At 34.0% G+C, this 23139-nt stretch overlaps 2 protein-coding genes across 2 annotated transcripts; one reads left to right on the top strand and one right to left on the bottom strand.

Moving 5' to 3' along the window:
* Positions 1-228: 228 nt before the first annotated feature.
* On the top strand, positions 229-2412 carry LOC114190839 (putative protein phosphatase 2C 33). The gene is made up of 5 exons (XM_028079886.2): positions 229-1034; positions 1127-1244; positions 1328-1551; positions 1640-1998; positions 2106-2412. The coding sequence occupies exons 1-4, from the start codon at positions 477-479 to the stop codon at positions 1862-1864; spliced, it is 1125 nt and encodes a 374-aa protein (XP_027935687.2). The 5' UTR covers positions 229-476; the 3' UTR covers positions 1865-1998; positions 2106-2412.
* A 1235-nt stretch (positions 2413-3647) lies between these two features.
* On the bottom strand, positions 3648-21453 carry KU70 (ATP-dependent DNA helicase 2 subunit Ku70-like protein). The gene is made up of 19 exons (XM_028081426.2): positions 21271-21453; positions 21103-21180; positions 20899-21018; positions 20530-20644; positions 19707-19812; positions 19505-19622; positions 19315-19401; positions 19137-19195; positions 14120-14253; positions 13765-13808; positions 12809-12885; positions 10680-10827; positions 7861-7922; positions 7293-7353; positions 5924-6016; positions 5704-5824; positions 4613-4715; positions 4268-4445; positions 3648-4089 (listed from the first exon to the last, which is right to left on the bottom strand). The coding sequence occupies exons 1-19, from the start codon at positions 21337-21339 to the stop codon at positions 3976-3978; spliced, it is 1887 nt and encodes a 628-aa protein (XP_027937227.2). The 5' UTR covers positions 21340-21453; the 3' UTR covers positions 3648-3975.
* Positions 21454-23139: the final 1686 nt, after the last annotated feature.

Below are 23139 nucleotides of genomic sequence, written 5' to 3'. Positions count from 1 at the left end.
CACAAACAAATCAAAAATTTACTTATTTGAATTTCTTTTTTTTCTAAATTTGATTATTTGTTATTATTATGAATTAAAATAATAATAAAAATGATATATTTGAAATTAGAAAAAGTAAAAAATAGTAAAAAGAAGAATTATCCGAGTGGTAGTAGGAAGGTAATGTAGTTTTAGGTGGATAATGTTCTTTATCTGGATTAGGAAGGCACAACTAACTAACAAACTATGTAACGAACTATTGTAGTTTTAGCAGGATAATCTTCTTTATCTACATTGAATTGTTATAATTGGAAAAGGGTGGGCGAGAGTGGTAGTATAGGGCATGATATGGAAGATGAGGAGATTGACGCTGCAATGAGTTGTTTCTGTGCCAGGGATTAGGATTAGGTTATGTGTGGGCGTTCATTAGGATTGGGAAGAAGGAAGTAGCAGGGAGAAGTGTTGTGTTGTGTTGTGTTGCGTCGGAGTGTGTGAGAATGGGATCGTGCGTCTCCATGGCGGGGGCGCCATCATCGTTGCCTTCGAAGGAAGCCGGTGATGATGAGCCGTGGAGTGCAACAGCATTGTCGGAATATAGGATTGAAATGAGGGTCCACAGAGTTCCTGGCAGATTCTTCTTGAACGCTTCATCGCAGATTGCTTCCCTCTACGGCAAACAAGGCTGCGGAGGGATCAACCAGGATGCAATGCTGGTTTGGGAAAACTTCTGTTCCAATGACGACACCGTTTTATGCGGTGTCTTCGATGGCCACGGACCTAATGGCCATTTGGTTGCAAAGAAACTGAGAGATTCCTTTCCGTTAAAGCTGATGGCACAGTGGAATCCCCCAAAGTCTGACACCGCCAACACCAATACCAATTTCTTTAGCACATCCATCAACGACTTGGAACCTTGTACCGTTGCCCCGACCGACATGGCCAAGCTCAGACAATCCTTTTTCAGAGCTTGCAAGGTGATGGACAGAGACCTCAAACTGCAGAACAAGATCGATTGTTCCTGTAGTGGCTCCACGGCTGTAATCTTGCTGAAGCAGGTGATTATCATATCATATCCCATCCCTTCGCATTTTCTTCATTTTTTCATTCATTCATTCGTTCATTCATTGATTCATCCATACTTTTTAAGGGCCACGACCTCCTTATTGCTAATGTGGGTGACTCCAGAGCTGTGTTGGCTACCCAAGACCGCAATGGTTCCCTCACCGCCGTTCAGTTGACCACTGACCTTAAGCCGGATCTTCCAAGTACCTCTCTCTCTCTCTCTCATCTCTTTATTTATTATTTGCAAGGTGATGATCTTCTTACATTACAGTTTTTCATCCGTCAGGGGAAGCAGAGAGGATAAGGATCTGTAAGGGAAGAGTGTTCGCCCTTAAAAATGAACCGGGGATTTATAGAGTATGGCTGCCCAATGTTAACTCCCCTGGCCTTGCCATGTCAAGGTCTTTTGGAGATTTTTGTCTCAAGGACTTCGGACTCATCTCTGTTCCAGAACTCTCCTATCACCGCCTCACTCACAGGGATCAATTTGTTGTGTTAGCCACAGATGGGGTAATAACTCTTAACTCCCTTTTTTCATTTCTCAAACACATATATAAAGGATTTCTCTTATCATCTACATTCCTTCAAATCTCTTTAGGTATGGGATGTTTTATCAAACCAACAAGTTGTGTCCATTGTGTCATCTAGTCCACGCTCTTCGGCGGCTCGAATGCTGGTTGACGAAGCTGTTCAGGCATGGAAAACCAAGCTTCCCACTTCTAAGGTTGATGATTGCTCTGTAGTTTGTCTCTTCCTTGATTCCAACTCCGACTTAACACGATCAACTACCAACAACGACCGAGCAAATGCCGTTGAGCTGTAACCACCACTACTTAGAGTGGAACCTTCACCAAAGTGCCCACAGTATCTACCTTTTATGTCAACCATCACTCTCTTTATTTTGAAGGACTATTTGGCTACATCCCCAATTTCAGAAATACACTCTCATCCTCTAAGGTTTAAATTTTCATTTGTCTCTCCCCAAATAAATCTCTCTCAATTTATATAACAAAATAGTTATATACTACCTATTAACACATGTCACTTGATCTTTTTTGATGCAGTTACAAGGATGAAGAGATGTAATGATGTAAATACATACGGAACACCAAGTATAATTTCATTAAACCTCAGGGGTGTGTGTGCAAAATGACATAATTTATCTTATATTTTTGCATGTACAGGGTAAAGGGATACTACCGTCTTTTTGTTTTTGCTGGAGACCTTTTCCCTATCTGTATATCCGGTAGATCTGAACTTCTGTATATTCAAGTCTCTAGATTTTGTTATGATGTATAGTTCATCCAGTGGGTTGCTTGAAACAAGAGAAATGAAAAGAATAAAAATCTTATTTGATGTTTCTGTTATTTATATTTTACCCTGTTAGTTATATTTTTCCCTTGTTATTTACATTTTAATTTAAACACGATATTTAAACATGTATACTATGATACTACATACCCTAATGCCATGTACTGTCCTCTTGCTCATTCTCTGGTGTGGGTTAAGAGTCAAACGATTCCATTATCAGAAATTTTTTAAAACTTAAAAGGTCCAGCATGGCAACTGAATATTTTTTAGATAACTTTTTAATTACCACATCTAATATTGACTCAATATTTTTAAAACTTTTTTAAATGTGTGGATGTGTGTTGAACTGAGATTTTCACTTTATTACTTTTTATTTAGTAAATTAGAATTCGCGACTTTATTCGAAGTTAATTAAGTTCTATATAGCTTATCCAAGACCTTCGAAAAATGTCAAAAAAATAAAATATAAGATATAGAAATAAGAGCCTTATGAAAATTTTAAAAAGCATATATTAGTTTTATTTATAAATAATACGAAGTGATCTATAAGGATAATATTTCATAATTCTAATAACACTCAAGAAGTGTGTTCTTAGATTAGGTTTATATAATTGCAATCTGTTTTAAATATCTACTTCACATGATCATATTTTATATATTTTCAAGGTAGTATGTCACCGTATCTGATAGTGTATCAGTGGATCATAAACAAAGTCAAAATCCTCAAACATAGTCATCAGAAGAACTTGTAATAGAAGAATTGTAATCAGTGTTCACAGAAGAGGATCACTACACCGCCGGTTAATGCTTCCGACCTGAAAAGTTAAATTGAAGCAAGAGAAAATCGAAACCATGGTACGATCTACTCACAAGATCATGTTAAAATATTTTTTAAAAAATGGTTCAGTATTAATGGTTTTAAGTGAAAGACAAATAAAAAACTTTTCACTGTTCTTCTGTGTACATTAGGGATTTTATCCTGTAATCTATTATACGGCTATTTTATTTTTCTTTTTTGAATTTCTCCACTATTTTTGTTTCTATTAATGGTCTTTCTTTAAAGACAAAGGGTAGATTTTCTCCATAATGGCTTAAACTCGCAAGGAGGAGAATGGTAGAAAAAATAGAATGCAGAGCATGAACAGCAAACAAACACGTTTTAAAACTTCAATCCCACCAAGCAATTCATCCATATCAACAATATCGCACTGTAGCCCCCTTTTTATGTTACTCATCTTTTAGAGGTCTCTGAAACCTCTCACAAGTAAAATGAGTATAAATATTGCTATTAAAAATCAGGCAACGGAAAAATTCACCTTGTAATAGCCAGCCAGAATATTAATGTCATTTCCTGTTCTATAATTACGCTAATTGGGTTGAGTCATAACTGGAATGCTAGCAATTTAACCAAATCAGGGTTGGATGTCTAATACAGATTATGTCTTCAACCGGTAAACTATGCTACTACATACCCTAATACCATGTACAGATCACTCTTTTATCCAGATAGGTTCAAGAATAAGATATCATCAAAACATTAACTTTAGCAGAACATATGGCCAAGAGTCTTTGGTTCTAGTTATCCATATTGCAAAATCATTAATGGAAACTTTGGCCCCTTGCTCATTTTCCCATGTGGCTTAGTATTCGGTTAATTATAACCTCCTTCTTTCCGGACATAGGAAGATTATGTGCGGTAAGATAAAATTTCAACTCCACCACAGTCAAGTCCTTTAACTGCAAAAAAATATCAAATGATTCCACATCAGCAATTTTAAAAGTTAAAGGAAAGAGCCGGCATTGCAAATGAAAATTTTAAGCCATTATTGCAACCTCCACCCCCACACCTGCTTATCCAAAATTTGAACTAAATTTCCACAAATAAGCACTGCATGAAAAAACTTCGAAGGATTACCTTTCCAGTATCAGCAAGCTCGCCCCAATCATATTGTTTACACTCTTTAATTGCAAACTCTACCATTGCTTTTCGTTTCTTTGAGGCTTCAGTTGGCTTCCCAATCTCATTCTCTTCATCATAATTATCCCCATATACCGCGGTTTTGAATTCTTCCGATGCTCTCACCACTCCTGGTCTGCAGGTAACACAAACTGGATTATCACTTCATACTAAACTCTTCATCAGCAAATAGATGAAAGGTCAAAGAGGACAGAACAGGTATACCTTCGTTCAGTTTCATTTTACGGTCTGCAATTCAGACTCAACAAAATGCTCAATTTATTATGAATAACTAGAGCTTACCTGGCCAAGCCTTCCTCGTCAGGTAATGTTTCATCTATCGGTTCTTCAACATCATCCTCTTCCAATGCCAATGCCTCCAGTACAGTATAGTGTCTTTGCAAGGCTGAAGATGAAAATTGCTTATTTTTTACCATCAGGAATCACAATATCTTTTCTTTTTTGTCAAATGGGAATAATAATTAGAGATAAACAAGACACATACTGCAAGTAGCTAATGATCATACACTATCAAGGAATAAAATCAAAAATAAGTAAACACACACAAAACAGTAAAACGTTATTATCAAGTTAATATATTTCTAAATTTATTGATTTCATTGAGTAAAATTTCAACAAAAGGTCTAATTATTGGGTAAAGCTAATGGAATGGAGTATATAAATGCAATGCTTTTCAACAAAAAAATAATAATAATCTATCAGAGTTGAAGAGATGAAAATGTTGGGGTAGATGGGATGGGTTAAAAAGGATGAATCTGGCATATTAAGGAAAAGATGAGAGATTCTTGCCTTTGGTCATGCAAGGAGAAACCCTCAGAGGCCCAAGTAAGAAAAGCGGGTGAGATAAAAAGATTACCAAAAACAACTTTATGATTCATTGAACAAGCTCTTGATCTTTCCAAAAAAATAATGGTTTTTAAGATATAGCAAAGTGGCTTCATTTGATCAAGGTAACCAACCCCACCAAATGAGAATAAGCTTTTGATGCAATATATCAGGTTCAGGAATAAACTCTTCAATATATACATCATTAATATTTAAAGTCTGGTAACATTTAAAAAACATACAAGATCAGTAGAATATTTCTCCGATTATATTTGGAGAAATTTTGCGTAACACTGCCACTTTTATTCGCCGTCAACCAGTCTTCATATAGAAATAACCAGCATGCTTAATCCTATATCTTTAAGTAAACTGTCCATAATTCAGTCAAGGTGAGTGTTTGTATTTAAGGTTTACTTAATGATGATGACAGAATGCAGCAGATGAGAGAATAAATTACTATAAAACCAATGAAGATTACTAGAAGTATATACAGAGTTGCCAAACACCAAGGAGACGGAGTAAGCCAGAGAAAGGAAGAAGAGGCTTACCAGGATTGGAAATTTGCAATACAGAAAAATCTCTCAAGTCAATATGGTTAATTAAATCAGCTGCCCTTTTTATTTGATCACTACTTGCTTTAGTCACCATCCCACTTGTATCTGAATAACGCTGTAAAAATCATACCCACCAAGATAATTTCTTATTTAAAATTTTCACTGTTTTAGACGTTTAAAGTTTAAACAAAGCCAAAATATTGCAATTTTCTACCTCTTCAACAAGTCTGATGTCATCAGAATATGGAAGATAAATCATCTGCAATCCAGGTGGCTCAATCTGACTACCTGATTGAATAACTTCTTCCTAATAATCATACATGAGGTGAGAATCCCATACAAGCACAATAAATGAATAGTTGAGATTACGATTAGATTGTATTGATTGCAAAAGTTTTATTGAGATCTTTTTAGAATAGATTAAAATTGTGTTAATTCAGGAGTTTGGAACGATTCAAAGTGGAGCGGATCACTGTGTTCTATATATGTTCTTCCAATCTTTGCATTTACTGATTTGTTTATATTGATAACATAATGATTGCATGTTATGATCATGATGGTATTGAATGCCTCAAACAAGAGAGTTTTGCTTCGAATTGAAGTAGCTCAGCAAAGGCAGGCCACGTATGTTCTGAATATTTAGGAGAGTGGCATGTGGATAACGAGTAATTTATTTCTGACAAATATGGTTTTAAATAAGTAATCTCATCTCATGGAGGAGTATACAGCAAAATGTTTTTGAGAGTTACAATGAAAAGGCATACTACCAGGCATGACCCTCACCACATATGGTCACGTGAGTGAAACAACTTCTTCATAAGTTACAATTTTGCAAAGGTATTGTTAAGTCGTCTTAATTGCCATAAACCCTAGCCCATCCTATTTGTCTTCTCTCTAGGGCTGTCTTGCAATCTTGAGGATGGTGATTTAGTCCCAGCTAGAAATATGGCTTAAATATAGCTTATAAAACTTGGGTTATTCTCACCTTACAAGTTAGTTTTAAAGGATTAAGGTAGCTTTACATGTATTTGCCACACTACAAGCATGTAGCCTGGGCATGATGAGAAATGTTGGAAAATCACCTTGACGGTAGCCCACCTCAGTTGTGATCTCTTTCGGTGCAGCACTAATTGTTAGTCTTAAAGGTAGAGATTCAGTCTCATTGATTAAAGATGATACAAATGAAAATTATAAAGCCTAGATTCAGTCGCAACCCCCACAACATGAATCGTTCGAAAACTCGTTTCTACTCCCAAATTAGTGTTGTATTTTTATCATTCATATCGCACTCGGAATCACAATTCTAACAAGAATCACAGCCTGATTTGTGTGTTAAACCAAATTCAGATCTCATGTCGCATGACCCGGTTTAAAGAAATCTTGAGCATAAGCATAAAGATCAATGACTAGGAAGGTATGAGTATACAAAAGAATGCAAGACACTTGTAACAACAAAGTTGAGCTCTAAAGTTATTCAGAAGTTTAGAGACAATGCCATCAAACAGCTACGTCACATCAGCTTTTAAGCCAATAAAGCAATCATTCATTATAATGCCAAATTTCTAGCATTGAACATATTGTACCTGTGCAATGAGAGCAACTAATTGAGGGCAAGAGGAACTACCACTAAAAGCAACAGCAAAACTGCAAGAAAAATTAGATAATTACTTTGATTGGTAATTATTAGCATATGCTAGTGTCATTTAATATAGTCATGTTGCAACCACAAAAACTACTATATCAATCATGTAATACAAAATTAGCAATATTACAAGAGGATGCTTAGTTAATACATAATATTTGTCACTTGTTTTTGTCACACTACCGAACTAGATTTCAGTTGCAGCTTTGACAATCCCTCTCTTTCCCTTGTCCAATTAACATTCATGCAACTGCCTCATAAATAGCAAAGATTTCTAGATGTAGAATTTGATTCAACATGCTACCACTTCAAACTCTGATTTGATAATAAGTAACATTTTAGGAAAAAGAAAATGCAGAGATACCCAATTGGAACGCACTTAGAATCAGACTACATTATTTAAGATATTAAATTTTCATAATCGCCAAAAACAAAGAATAAAGATGTTGATGTAGACATGAACAAAGGATGTGAAAGTGCAATTAAAAAAATCCATGAATCAAGGATACCGGTTGAGTTGTATCATGGACCTATGAAGGGCAATGAAAATGCACATGCTGCTGTCTGTACCCTGCAAAGCAAAAAGGCATCACAGAAGATTACTATGAAATAGAAAAAGTGAGAAACATACAAAAAACTAGAGAAGCATGTAAGATAGATTTGGTGCAACTATTATACAGGCCAGCATTTCGAAAAATACCAATAGACCACTAGATACAAATATTTTTTGATTTGTAATGGGGACACTATATGCATCCATTTGATGAGAGCAATTTATTGGTAGCAAAGTCATAGAAACAACTTGCATCAAACAAGATTCCTGGTGACAAGATGAAGAACGCACATGATCTATGGACCAATGAAAGAACATCACATTCTACCGAAATTACACATCAAATAGGGATATGACCGACATAGTCCTGATAAAGCTTGAGCAGTTGTTACCTTACTAACCAAATTTGTGAGGCTGATAAGCAAAATTTCTGAAAAGTGAGAACTTCCTTAAATCCTACAAGGACTACATTGATCATATCTCTAGCAGATATGATCTAAACACACCCATAATTGGTAATTTGGACATCTAGAACAAAGACAAATAAATGCTAAGAGTCAAACTTGACCCCTTTTAGAGATGTACATGTTAAACATTCAGTTATTCAACTGGATGTTAACTTTTCTGTTTTCTGCTATGTTTTTGTAACCTCTTTAGAGCCTATGTATGCTCAGCTTGTGTACTCTTTCTGTCATAAAGTCATACAGATTTCACAGATTTGTTGTAAATCCAGTGATTCCTTCGCACTTCCTTTTTGATGATGATAGTGTCTCAGGAACAACCAATCCTGCGCTATAAAGAATGGGAAGTCCAAGATCAAATCTTGCTTTCTTGGCTTCAAACAAACTGTCAAAGTCCTTCTTGTCTGGCGTTCTTGGAGCTGTTCACTTTTATCAGGTGTGGAAACAAATTCATGATCACTTCTTGGCCAAAAACAAGGCCCGTGCTAGACAGCTTCACACTGATCTTGAAGAAGCAGTGTATATGGTCCATCCTCCTGGATTTCAGGTCTCATAAATCTCAGGTCTACAGACTTAATAAAGTCATCTATGGCCTCAAGCAAGCTCCTAGATAGTGGTTTGACAAACTCAACACAACTTTTTTGAGGCATGGTTTTCGTTCTAGTTATGATCATTCCTTATTTACCTATCAACGTAACTCAAAAATTGCTTACATATTGGGGTATGTTGATGATATCATTATCACTTGTACATCTGTCTCTCTTACTTAGCAGCTTACTCACAAATTGCACTCTAGTATTTCTCTCTAGCAGCCGGGTAAACTTGACTATTTTTTGGGAACGGAAATCAACTATCGTTCAAACATGACTGTTGTCATGAATTAAAGTAAATATATTAGAGATCTTTTGCATAAAACTAATTTGATTGACGCTCAACCTATATCATCTCCTATGATCTCATTCTGCAAACTATCTAAAACCAAATCAGATTTATCTTCTGATCCCACTCTGTACAAGCCAGTTATTGGAGCCTTGCAGTATGCTACTCTTACAAGACCTCATATTAGCTAATCCATCAACAAAGTCTGTCAATTCAAATCAAACCCTTTGGATGATCATTGGACAGTGTTAAGGGAATCTTAAAGTATCTTAAGGGCATTATTTCTTATATACTTCATATGCAACCAGCCTCAAGAACTCAACCTTTTCCTATCACAGCCATGAGTGATGTGGACTGGGCCTCTGAGATCGACTACGAAGTTCTACTTCTGGATCTGCAATATTCTTGGGACTTAATCTCATTTTTTGGTGGTCCCACAAGCAGCGTGTCATTGCAGGATCAAAGACTGAAGTTGAGTATCGCAAATCTTCTTCAAAAATTCTCAAGATTCAAGATCTTTTGAAAGAACCATCTATTTCTTTCTCCACTCCTATCATGGTATGCGACTATCAAGTGTTGTTGCTATAGCACACTATCCTGTTTGTCACACGAGAACGAAGCATATAGAGATTGATGTCTTTTGTGTTCTTGACCAAGTGTTATCCAAACAAAACAACTTGAAGTTTATAATTTTCCTAGCTTGGATCAGTGGACAGATGTTCTTACCGAGCCTCTTCCTTCTGACCATTTTGAACTTCTTAGGCACAAACTCAATGTGCAGGTTTGTCTACAAAATTCCCTCACCTTGAGTTTGATGGCGTAATAAACAAACATATAAAACATTCAGTTATTCAACTGGATGTTAGCTTTTCTGTTTTCTGTTATGTTTTTGTAACCTCTTTAGAGCCTGTATATGATCAGCTTGTGTAATCTTTCTGTTTTAAGTGAAATAACATTCAGTCCTCCTTTTGTTAAGTTTTTCTCTATTTTTTCTTCGTATAGAAAATCGGATAACCCATAACCATATTGTAAGGTGAGAACTACCAAACCTTAGACAGCAAGGACTATATATGAAAAGTACCCAAACCTTGTATAAAATAAGGATTATATGTCAGAATTTCCGTTTTTCTGTCTTTTTAACTGATCATACCATCTATTAATATTACAAAGATATTCACAGCCATCAATTGCAGTATCGGCCCAATTATTCCAATTCCTATAATTAGGTAATCTAATGAATACACGGATTTCTAATTTAAAATAGACAGATTTAGCCAGATTTCTAATTGTTTATTGACAATGTTGAGGTCTCACGTCAAATCTATATGAGCAATACAGTGTCAATCAGCACCAAGCACAAAAAGTTACATTTAAAATCCAACATTATGCATAACTAAAGATGCCATCAACAGTTCATGAGACAAAAACCAGTAACCTCATGACTAGGATAAAGGAATGTCGATGGCTTCAAGTTGTAATAATCTCTCAAGCAACTCAGTGGCTTGAACCCTAAAAGATTAAGCTGTCCGGTTGAAATTCTTTTAACTTCAGATAGTTGCTCCATCGAAAATATAACATTCTGGCTGAAAAAATAAATAAAATTATAATTAGAAAGAAAAGGAAACAACAGGATCTCAAGAAATAGAATAAGGGCATCTGAAGTATTTTTACAGGCATGCAAATAGAAATTTCATGTCAACCAGTCCAACAAAGCGATGCTTCCACAAATTTTCGGAGTTGCTTTGTACACTGTATATCCTACAGCTGGACTATGGTTGGTTATTCTAATCCCCTTTAAAAGCTGCAACTCTGCATCCATTTCAAACTACAAAAAAACTTCCACCTTTCTAAAATTATGGTCTCAATTTTAAATAAAAAACAACCACAAGAACATAATTTCCAGAAATTAAGTGAAAAAACACCAACTTTTCGACAACAAACTAGGCTTAGGTAGACCTGGGTAATGTTTGATCCCTTTTCTATTTTTCTTTTTTCAATTTAGTATATTTCACTTAGCATTACAGAAAAGACCACTTTATTTTCATTATTTCTTTAAAAATCCTAAAAATGAGAAACAAAATCAAAGAAAGATAATATTTAACATGTCACTTGAAAATGGAAACAGAACCAAAAAAAAAAACTAAGCCTTTTATTCAATCAACTAACACCAATTTCATTTTGTCAGTGACAGCTAGCTAGCTTAGTTTTGGCAGGTACCAAAAAGGGTTTGGTGATGGGGAAAACCCTTAATCCAGTTTAATTTTAGTCTACATAGAAGGAGATTGACAGAAGAGATGTTCTTATTCTTGATGATCACTGTGTTCTATAATTACTATCATCCAAAAACCAGATAGCAGACCATCCCCCAACCTCTCTGCAACTAGTGGCTTTTCTTTTAAGAACATACCCTCTCCTTAATCAAGCAAAAACATCTCAACAAGCATGATGCTACATTACTACTCTTCCCTAGCACCACAGAAGAACACCTAAAAATTTTCACCACCAAATCAGCAACCTCAACACGGATATAATAATTGTAAATGGAATTAAAGGTATTGGTGAACAAACCCAACTGAATATAACCAATGATAAATGGTCAACCATACAGCAAACCACCCTTCCAGCTACTCAAGTTCATAGATACCTTCTGAAGCACTGAATCCCAAAAATGAAAAATCCAATGCACTAAAACTCCCCCAAAAAAAATGTGATGATATTATTCACCCGTATATTTTCAAAAACTAAACAAAACAACCTAACATCTTCCTTCAAAAACATATTTGTCCCAGAACAAATAACTGGATATGTCGAGATCCCAAAAACTCCTGTTCTCAACAATGATAGCAATGCCTCATATGGTAGTTAATATAAGTTGTCAAAACAAATCTATATAGAAAAAATTGAAGTCCAGAAAATTGTCCAAACATGCAAACTAAATACAGATGAAAGCATAAAATGCATACTTTTTAACGTAAGAGTCTCTCTGAACAAGTGGCTCTTTTTAGAGAACCTAAACTTTCCTTAATCCAGCAAAAACCTCTTGACAACCATGATGCTACATTACTACTCCTTCCTAGCACTGCAGAACAATTCCTAAAACTTCTCACCATCAAATCAGCCACTTCAATTGGGATCTCCTAATTCTAAATGGATCAGAAGGTATTGCCGAACAAACCCAACTGAATATAAGCAACAATACATGGCCAACTACACAAAAAAAGCATCCTTCCAACTACTGCCGTTCTAAGATATCTTTGGAAGCCTTGAATCACAAAAATGAAAAAGCCCAAGCATTATCACTCAATAAAGATTGCAATGATATTTTCACCCCTATATTTTCAGAAACTAAACCATCTCACATCCTCCTTCAGTGACAGATTTGTCCCAGAACAAGTAACTGGCTATGATCGGATCCCAAAAACTCCTTTTCTCAGCAACGATAGCAATGCCCCATATAGTACAGTTAATATCATTTGTCAAATCAAATCCAAATAGAAAAAATTGAAGTGAAGAAAATTGTCCAAACATTAAAATTAAAAACAAATGGAAGTATAAAATGCATACTTTTTATAACGTAAAAACTCTTCAGTAGGTTCTTCCACCACTGCACCAGTATCAACACAAACGAAAGTTCTTTCAATCTGCATCATCAAACCAGTTTACAATTATGTTATACAGCTCTAAGAGCACTCAGCATTATGGTTTGACTAAAAGAATATAACCAATGGGAATTCAAGAACGTTGTTATTCCACAGATAAAATCATATAACAAAAAAGGGAATGATTATAGAACACTAACAACAAGAAAAATAAGGCAGCAATTTAATTGCAGTAGCTTGATTTTCATGAAACTACCAGGAAGTCATAGAAAAAGTCAATAGAAAAATGAGGCTGCAATTTATTTGCAGTAAGAAACTACCAGGAAGTCAAAAAAGTCCATACACATTCTTTCTCCAAAGTAATGATAATAGTACACAAATAAATTTTAGAAAGCAGACTGATAGGATACGTCCTCCTACTACAAAGGTTTATGAAAGAAGAAATAAAGGAAATGGGAATTGAGCTATGTGACATAATTAAGTAGTTGGGAGTCAGTTACCATGACAGTAGAGCTAGCTAAAGAATAAGGGAGATTTGTAGAAATGCTTTTGGGGTATAGGGAAAAATGGAGGAAAAAAATTATGTGGGAGGATGCTGAACCCTTGAAGAGCCAGAGTTATTGTTTCTGTAATACTTTTCATTCACAGAAATATACGGTTTTGTCTGTTTTATCTCTGTAAACTTCATCTTCTATAAGTCTTCTGATCCAGTTTCCATACTCACCTATATCTTTCTTGGCAATCTATATACAATAGTTATGGATACGAGGATCATGTCCAATTTCAATAGGGAACATCATTTCATTGTTATGTAAATTCTACAAACAGAACAATATGAGTAAATTCTCAAATTTAAATTGTAACATTATACCATTCCCTGGAAATAGACTATTTTCAAATTTAGATTATCAAATTAATCACCTTCAGAGGACGATTAGTAACAGAATCAAGCCATGTGATAGCTCCTACACATCAAAAGCATGGAGTGTCATTAATTTAGGACAAGCTGAATATGTATAACCTATAATTTTCCAAGTTAAAAACTAAAGGAACCAATGAAAAAGCTTGCAGAGGCCACACGGGACATAACAAAATACTAGAACAATGAAAATGAATTATGCAAAAAATACCTTCTAAAGCAGAAAATGTATACAGTATAAATAAATTTCCAAGCTAAAAAACTTAGAAAGGACCAATGCAAAACAGGATAAAATAAAACAAAAACCACAAAACAAAATAATAGCTTTTATAAGAGAAAGTGCCGTGAAATTCTTACCTGGGGCAGTGGGACGAACTAAAGCATAAGAGTTAAGTTCTATGGATATCCCATTAACTATGGTGAATTTAAGTCTTTTGACGATGCGCTTCTTAAACATGCGTTTTGTTAACTGATTTTTCATATACTCCAATCTGAAAGTCAAACACAAAAATTGAAAAAACCGAGACTTAAATTGAACTGCGCTTAAATAAACAATAACTTCTAATGTTAATCTAACTTTTAATTATTAGTTGCTCAACATCACAATCTCATTAAAAATATATAAATAATATTACAAAAACGTGAGCAGTTTTGTTCAGTGAATAAATAATTTCAAGAAATTCTACATGTTCATCCATTAAATAATTGAGACACAGAGCCTGTTTCCACATTGATATGTGGTTCACATTAATTAATTCCACCTCTTTTATTGGGGAAATACAAGTAAACTATAGAAAGATACCGATACACGCACCAATCATATAATCATGTAGAAGTGTCCCTGATAATAAATTGGAGGATCAGCACCATAATGTCTGGTAATAAACCATGACTGTAAATAAATAACAAATCATATGCACCTGAAACCCACTTAATCATTTAGCTGACAGTTTTTTTATCATCTAAGTCTAACTATTTGATTTTATCGTTAACATCAATGTTTCTGCCATAACCCATTATGGCTTCCAATATATTTTCATAAAGGATGTTTGGGTTTCCTATATTTTTCATTATCCAATATTGATAACACTAATTGCATTTCAATAGATACAAACCTCAATTTCATTGAATCAAATAGTTTCTAAGGCATACATTTGACTATTTCTACTATTTTTTAATATTCTTATTTACTATTTACTATTTCCACATGCAAGCATCTAACTCTTGATCTCAAGTGTCGAAACACAAAAACTATTTGGTACTTTTTTTTTATATTTATGCAATTATTGTTTCTTTCTTTATATATTATATTGAAGAAAAGAACATATGTTAACCAATGGGGATGGGAAAACATTACATATTGATATGGGGATGAATTTTTACTTCGAGGATAGGCATGGGTCTACTCTTCTTAGCAAAACTTCTAGTTATTTCCACACATGTTCAAACTACCTACGGTAAGATTCTACCATCCTGTTTGCTACTTGTGAAAATTGATGGGTTTATATATTTTTTTCATATGGTTTGGTTATAATCATTGAGAGATTATGGTTCTATATATATGACATTGATCTTACACATTTAAGACATTTAACACCACTTTTACCTCAAAACCTTAAGGCAATGGTGTTATGGGCCTTTATTCTTATATAGTGTTTAACTTTGTCTATTTTATCTAATGTGGGACTTTGACTCACACTTGGACTATTCCCAACAATCTCCCCTAAAGGGTGAGTCCTTTTCTTTTTCTTTCATATGGTATATTTCCCTTCAGGCGTATGGTAGCCCCTTTTTGGTTATGGTTATGTGGTCAGTCACTTCTGGTGACCCCTTTTTTTTGTTATGGTTATGCGGTCAGTCACTCCGAACCCATCAGCTCTGATACCACTGATGAGTTTATATATTTTTTCATATGGTTTGGTTATAATCATTGAGAGATTGTGGTTCTATATATATGACATTGGTCTTACACATATAAGGCATTTGACACTACTTTTACCCAAAAACCTTAAGATAATGGTTTTATGGGCCTTTATTCTTATATAGTGTTTAACTTTGTCTATTCTATCCAATGTGAGACTTTGACTCACACTTGGACTATTCCCAACAAAAATCATGCTTCTCAATATATATTGTAGGAAGTCCTTTATTTTATCTTCGCAATAATTTTTATTTTTTATTATAGGTGTCTTCTACTATTAATACTAGGATTATGTATTTAAAAACAATCCCATAATTGAAGGGATTTGTTTCCTTAGAAATAGCTCTCTATATTTCCTAAAATAACCAGCAGGCTCATTTAGGTCCAATGGACTCATTATTGAAATATAAGAGAAATATATCACTCTTTCTAAATTTGAGACTACTATATAGGGGAACTGTTGGGCACTTAAGCCTGCATGTAAATACTCCTAGAACAGTGTTCTCCAGCAGTCATGCATTGTTATTTCTGTTGAGTGACTTTTCTGATGGTGCACTCTCTGCTGCACGACTGCATCTCATCCGTCAACTTTTCAGTTTCATTCTCTTGTGAGTATGCATACCTAATGGTTATAACACAGATAGGACTGATACCTGGTTGAATAGGAATCAAATGGCCACTAGACCTCCTAGAAGGCAAAACCTTTGGCTCTTCAAATACTACCACAAACGCCAATTAGCAACTCTTTCAATTCTTGTTTTTTCCTGGTTATGTTGGTAACTGATTCATGTGATAAGGCTGATCTAACTTCTTCGGAGATAGTGTGTGCACACCATAAAATCAAAAATACAGCACAATCAAAAGCCCTTGGAAATTAGCTCATGCTGCTTCAGTAAGGCTTTTGGAGATACCTCGTTCCTATCTTGGGAACGAACCCCATCCAGCCATGCCTACTGTGCTGATTAAAGGTCATAGTAATTTTTTAGAGAGAGCCTTCCAATTTACCTTCATGTCTCCAAATGTCACCGACCATGAAATACCCAATACAATGTCCCTGCTGACACAAGGAAGTAGGTGAAAATCTTGAACCACTACAATCCCCTCCAGTTGCTTACAAAGCCCACTTGACTTTCTAATGTCCATCACCCAATCTGACTGTGAATAAATTCAAGAGTCCCCTCAACAAGTATCTTCAGAACCATAGCTAAGTCATGAAGCTAAGCTAGGAATGGGTCCACAGTCAACCATCACTACTACAGTCTTCTTTGTCACTACTCCTTACAACATCAGAGTGTTTGGCTGAGTAAAGCCTCCCATTGAGTACTAAATTCAATAGGTGGTGCTCCATCACAACTAACTACAGTTCTATATCCTCCTTTTTTTCTGCTCCTTTGTCCCCTATATTCTTCTTGTAATAGTTCTCTTCTTCCACCATACTCTAAATTGTCATTACAAACACCGGAGAAAATCTCCAAACTGTTGGGCACATAGAAAACACATGTCTGTGTCCGTCCATATATGTACCACTGGTATGATAGGTTACACACTCCTCTATCATGTTGCTCCTACTCATTGTAGTAAGTATCGTACGATTCGCGATACGAATCGTACGAAACGATACGATACAGGTGCTTGGCGATACGAATCGCATGTTGTATCATTTATGTTCATGAATCGTGTTCGATACGATACGATACAGGCCTGAATCGTACGAATCGCGATTCGAAACGCGATACGGGTTGAAATTGGTTTCTGAATTGGGTCAGGTCGACCCACCCATTTGAAACCCTAATTTTTTTTTTCCCTTCTGTATTTTGGCGCGCTGATTCAGGTCATCTCCTTCACGTTGCCTACTCCCCTCGTCTCTCTTCTCTTCTCTCCTTGCTCGGACAAAGAAAGATGTCATTCCTTGGTGGGACATCTTGATGAAACAACTTATTTTTTGGATTGCTATAATATAGATTTTTTGTAGAAGCATATAGCCATAGTTAAAGGAAACTTATGCAACAACCACATTGTTTTTTGAAGGCTATGTTGCTGAAATTGTGAAATAATGTGGTATATACACATGTATACAATCACTCTATTTCTGTATGAGGTTATTTTGTTCTTAATTGTCTCTTTGCATATTTTTATATCTTATATATTTAAGTATATGTTACATTTTTATAATGTTTTAAAATGTTTATGAATCGTACGATTCACGATTCAAAATTTAGGCTCTCCGATACACGATACGATTCACGATTCAACTACCATGCTTTTACTGCACGCAGTTGTTTCAATTGGAGCGATAGTTTACTAGAGAAATGTGCTCTGTGTTGGATCCGAGCATGGTAATGGGTTGTAAGTTGGTTGTTCTCCTCTCAACCTGAGTCCAATGTCACGGATCACATAACTCTGCTCCAAGCTCCCATTACCAACTCCTATCTTATCACAATACATCCCCTCTTTGATTTATATTTGATATATAATTCACAAACGGATCTGATGGGGATCAAGCAGTAAGCATTGGGCCGGAAGAAAGGATTGTCCAAGAAGCATCCACAAAGCCCAAAGAGTGGATTGTTTACAAAAGAAAAGGAAAAAAATGAGCTGGCAAAAAAATTAGTTATAGAGAGAGAATAGAATCCCTTTTATTAAGGAGTACGAGAGTATGGGAAAGGAGGAGGAGGATTGACGTATTATGGTTGGACCGAGTAGTTGTTACGCTACTCTGTAAGGAGTTGTTGCTCTGGGGTATTAGAAGGAAGTATCCTTTCTAGTGCATGTTGTTCTTTTTGCCGATTTCGGCGATAAATAATACTATTCCCGTATCTATTCCACCTTTACCTAGTTCTTTTTCTATCTTTATATTGTTTGATTGTGGCGGTCTGCATCAGGATCATTAGAATGTTGTTGATTTTCAGGACCCTCCCGCACAGGAAACTCCCAAAACTAAAACTCAACCTAAATTATCCCCATCTCCCCACCCCTAAAACTAAACCCTAAGCTCTTACCTTAAATTGAATTGAGAAGAATGTATACAAGTTTCTAACACCGACTGAAAATAAAACAACAGCCGGTAGGAATTGTACCCTCCAGGTTGTTGCCTTGATTCATCCGGGGCTGTTTACTCTCCTCTTAATAACATTACCTTTTTATTTTATATATTCAGCATAAGTTATTACAATAATCCAACTCCAGAATAGATGCATTGCAAAACAAAACAGAACTCGGAACCAGAATTGTGCAATTGTTTAAGAACACTTGCTGACACCTCTGTAATTTATAAGCTTATGAAAAGTAAACCATTATTATGAACAAAATACAGGAAAAAAGTTCAAGCTCACTACCCCAACTAAGCAACAATTTATGTGCCAGAATTCAGAAGCATACATGTAAAACTAAAATGCCCAATTTCAATAACACGAGAGGAATAAGTCAGAGAACATCATAAATAGAAGGTCATACTTCTTTCCTGCTTCTGGCATAAAGTCAACAAGATCATCTCCTTCCAACCCAATCAAATCCTAAAAGGCATACAATTGACAAGAAAGCATGGAAAAATTATATAATCAGGATTGGTTTAGAGAAGAAATTTGGGGAGGGGGAAGCATAACAAATATATATAATAAATGTGCAAACATACAGCATAGAATTGAGATATTTTGAACACTTCATCGGTGGTGCAACTCAAGGGAAGAAGTTCAATAGAAATTCCAAGATCCTGTGCATCCTTAACAAACCAAAAAAAAAAAGTAATTATGAACCACTAGCATTCTTCAAACCTTATGGTTTTACCATCTATGCTATAAACAAAAGCATATGTTAATGGGTACTTTAGCTCTCTGCCGGGTCATTCTTATCATATCTGATTTTGCTGCCCCTTTGATACTACCAAAAGGATCATCATCATTTGTGAACAGAAGTATGCGTTTGTCAACTGTCTTTGCTGACCTGGTATAAATGTTTCCAATTATCAGTAACCAATACTCACATAAAAAAACTGTATGTAATGTGTGTCCATAGCCAATATAATACCCTTTACGAAGAAGTGCCTGAGCTGCCCAAATAGCATTGTACAGAGAATTTTCTCGAGTATCAGACACAATGCCATGCTGACTTCCAATGTGCTTTGAAAATGACTCTAGAGAAGATTGAAACAAACTATAGCCTCAGAATTATATAGTACATAATACACAAAACAAGACAGAATCTGAATAAGAAATTAATCCTATAAATGTATAATTCTCCATATCATACACTACATAGCAGTTCAGAAACTTACAAAAGCATTACATAAAGCTTATAAGGATTGAAAAAAGATAAAACATATACACTAATAATGTGTGTGTATCATGAGTTATTAGCAGACATAACCAGTGTAATCATAGGCTTCATTAAATTCACTACTTTACTTTTTCTTCAAAGTCGCATCCTCTCTCTAATTTACTCTGTCAATCATCAGAGTCAGAACAAAACTATTATATTATCCAAAAAAATGTCAAACCCTGGTTACAGATTCAAAAAATAAATTAAAACAGCAACAAGCAGCAACAGAAGTAACAAAACTTCAAAAGAAGGAAATTGGAATCAGGTAAACAATATTTTGCCCATGTTTGTACAATATCCTGCAGTATTTCATCTCGTCAGTTTGAAAACCAGTTAGTCAGCAAGCTAAAACTTAAATCATCTAGTCAGTGCTTGATGTGACAAAAAATAACAAATTTAACAAAAATACTACACCAAGTTCAATGGCATCTCTTATGAAAAGTAAATGAGTACAAGGTGGTTTAGGATAAATAAAGTCCACTAAAATGGTTCTCTATATCCACCACCACAACTGGAAAGCCCAAAAACTTACCCTCCAACTGTTCAAATTCTTTTATGAACCTTGCTGTTGGCCTGTCTAGAAACTCTCTTTCAGGAACATTAAATACATAAACGCCGTTTAAGTCTTGTAAATTCTTCTTCTCCCTCTGAAATAACAAATGGATTAAATAAGAGAGAGTGCAAAACTAGGTACACTGAATTAGAGTTTAGCCTTAGTAACATGCGCAATTGCCATCACATATTACTGAGGTAGCAAGGAGAAGAAATAATTATAATTGAGTTTTAAGATTTACCAAACTGAAAATAAGAAACCTAAACTTCTAATTTGTAATTTGTACCACACTTCAAGAATCAAACCAAGTTTTGTGCAAAAAGCAAGAAGTGATGAGCAAACACTTACAGTATTGAAGAAGCATATGGCAACTTGGTCGTAGGAGTTGCTAATGATCTGAGTCTTCAATGCTTGATATATACAAGAGATGGCAATGTGGAAGTGAGATTCAAGCTCGTAGTCTTCTTGCTGCGGTAGCCATGGATAGTCAGTTTCTCATAGGCAAGAGAGTGAAAGGATCAAACGAAATAAATGAATGGAGAGAAAAGTAACCTCGGAACAATAGGTTTTGAACATTTTAGGTGAAGCATCGACCAAGTAAACCACGTATTCTTTGCTCGACTCATCTTCCTGATAAAAGGGGTTTCTTCTTAGTTGACATTTGAACAGAACACAACAGAACATAAAGAAAGGAAAAAAAGAAAAGAGAAAGTAATTTACAAGGACCGAGGCTTCAGCTTCGGTGTGGTCTTCGTCGTCTTTGAAGATATCATCAGCGTCCAACTCCATCTTGCACTGCCGTTTCGCTTCTCTTCTATTCTCAACTGTAATCAGCAAATCGAATTGAAACCCTTTTATCTCTCTCAAACACGCGCCCAAAACTTCATGGACCGTGGTTCTTGAAATTCATTCTATATTATTATTGTTTTAAATTACTTGTAGTTGCCGTTATTAAAAAAATATTTCATCTTCACAAATTTAACATGCATTTAATAAAATTTGTGTTATTTAATGTGTGAAATATATTTTTTTTACACTATATTTTAAAATATTAAAAAATATTTAAATTGTATAATTTAGAATATAAATTTTATATTTTAAATTATATCTAGATTATATATTTTTAAATATAAAATAAATTTAGGATTGTACATTTAAAATACAAAATTTACATTTTAAATTAATACAAAATTATTGGGTGCAAAAAAAAATATATGAAAATGCATAATGAAATATCTAGAATTTTTTATTTTAATATTAATCAAAAACCAAATTACCTTATAATTGGTTTGATTAAAGTTTCTAAAAAGTAAAACATCAAATTGAATTGAACAAGGTAAGTAGATATGTATATAATTTAACTATTATATTTTAATTAATCACGAAAAACTTCATGTGCCAAATTAATTGAAAAAGATAAAATTCCAAAATAGATATGATAAAACTAAAATTGAAAAAAAAAATATCATAGAACAAGTATGTCAGTCAAATACGAATTATTTTTTAACCTTTATGTTAAATTATAACTGATAAAAAATAAGTAAGTGATAAGGGAGACCAAGAATGAAAAAAAGTGACTGGAGATGAGAAACTGTGACAGTGAGGAAAAAATCGTTACCAAATATAAAAAATAGAGAGAGAAGATGAGAGGATAATGAAGATGACACAAGAATGACAGTAATATAGGAAGATAAATAAGAGTCAATTAATTTACCACTCAGATTAATTACTTTATTTGGATTTTTATTTATGGTACAATTAATTAGTGTAAAAAATATACAGTTGAAACAAAATATAAAATAAATTATAATTATTGAAATAAAAAAATATTAATAAATTCTAAAATATATTTATAAAAAAGCAACTAAAGAAATATATAAGTTTTATAATTCTTCTTCAAAATTTTAATTCAATTTAATCTTCTAATTTTATAAGTGTGCACATATTTAATTCTTTTAATCTTGTTAAATTATTTCAAACTTATCTCATTATAATATTTGAATTGAAAAAATATATTTCAAACATTAAATAAAATTTATAAAATTTAATTAAAAAAGTTGTTCATTTTTAGAAATGAGGTACTAATTAATCAAATTTTTAAAAAAATAAAAATTTCAATTTCTAGGAAAAGTTAAGAAGAAAAATATATTTAACCTATTTTTTAATTATCTATTATCTACCTGTATTTTTTTTTTCACATAACTTTTTTCAATTTTACTTTTTAAATAACAATTACTTTAAACTAAATTTAATTATTTCTAATAAAAAATTATAAATTATTTACTTTTATAATTATTTTAAAAAAATTATAAAATATAAATATTCTATTACTAAAAAAACACATACACATACTATGTACACATATTTAGATGTTAAAAGATATTTAGAATTAATTAATTAATAATTAATTAATAAAATTATAAGAAAAAAAATCTATATTTGCTACAGAAACTATAAAATAAAAAGTAAATTTTGGATTGTACATTATTGGGTGCAAGAAAAAATACATGGAAATACATAATAATGAAAAACTTTATTAAACGTGTCAAATTAAGTGAAGAAAAGAAAATTCCAACATATGATAAAACT

The sequence above is a fragment of the Vigna unguiculata genome, chromosome 7, assembly GCF_037176805.1.
Source record: "Vigna unguiculata cultivar grain cowpea cultivar isolate G323 ecotype 2 chromosome 7, ASM3717680v1, whole genome shotgun sequence".
Classification (NCBI taxonomy): domain Eukaryota; kingdom Viridiplantae; phylum Streptophyta; class Magnoliopsida; order Fabales; family Fabaceae; genus Vigna; species Vigna unguiculata.
Note: the sequence above shows the minus strand (reverse complement) of the source record. Positions and strands in the feature narration are given on the sequence as shown.

Bases quoted from the DNA above. Each gene is read 5' to 3' on its own strand.
- KU70 (XM_028081426.2), bottom strand. From the start codon at position 21,339: ATGGAGTTGGACGCTGATGATATCTTCAAAGACGACGAAGACCACACC. The intron at 7,923-10,679 runs GTTACTGGTTTT...TTTGCTTTGCAG, and splicing joins TCCTTTATCCTAGTCATGAG to GGTACAGACAGCAGCATGTG. The intron at 4,716-5,703 runs GTAAGCCTCTTC...TTTCATCTTCAG, and splicing joins ATTGCAAATTTCCAATCCTG to CCTTGCAAAGACACTATACT.
- LOC114190839 (XM_028079886.2), top strand. From the start codon at position 477: ATGGGATCGTGCGTCTCCATGGCGGGGGCGCCATCATCGTTGCCTTCG. The intron at 1,035-1,126 runs GTGATTATCATA...ATACTTTTTAAG, and splicing joins CTGTAATCTTGCTGAAGCAG to GGCCACGACCTCCTTATTGC. The intron at 1,552-1,639 runs GTAATAACTCTT...AAATCTCTTTAG, and splicing joins TTGTGTTAGCCACAGATGGG to GTATGGGATGTTTTATCAAA.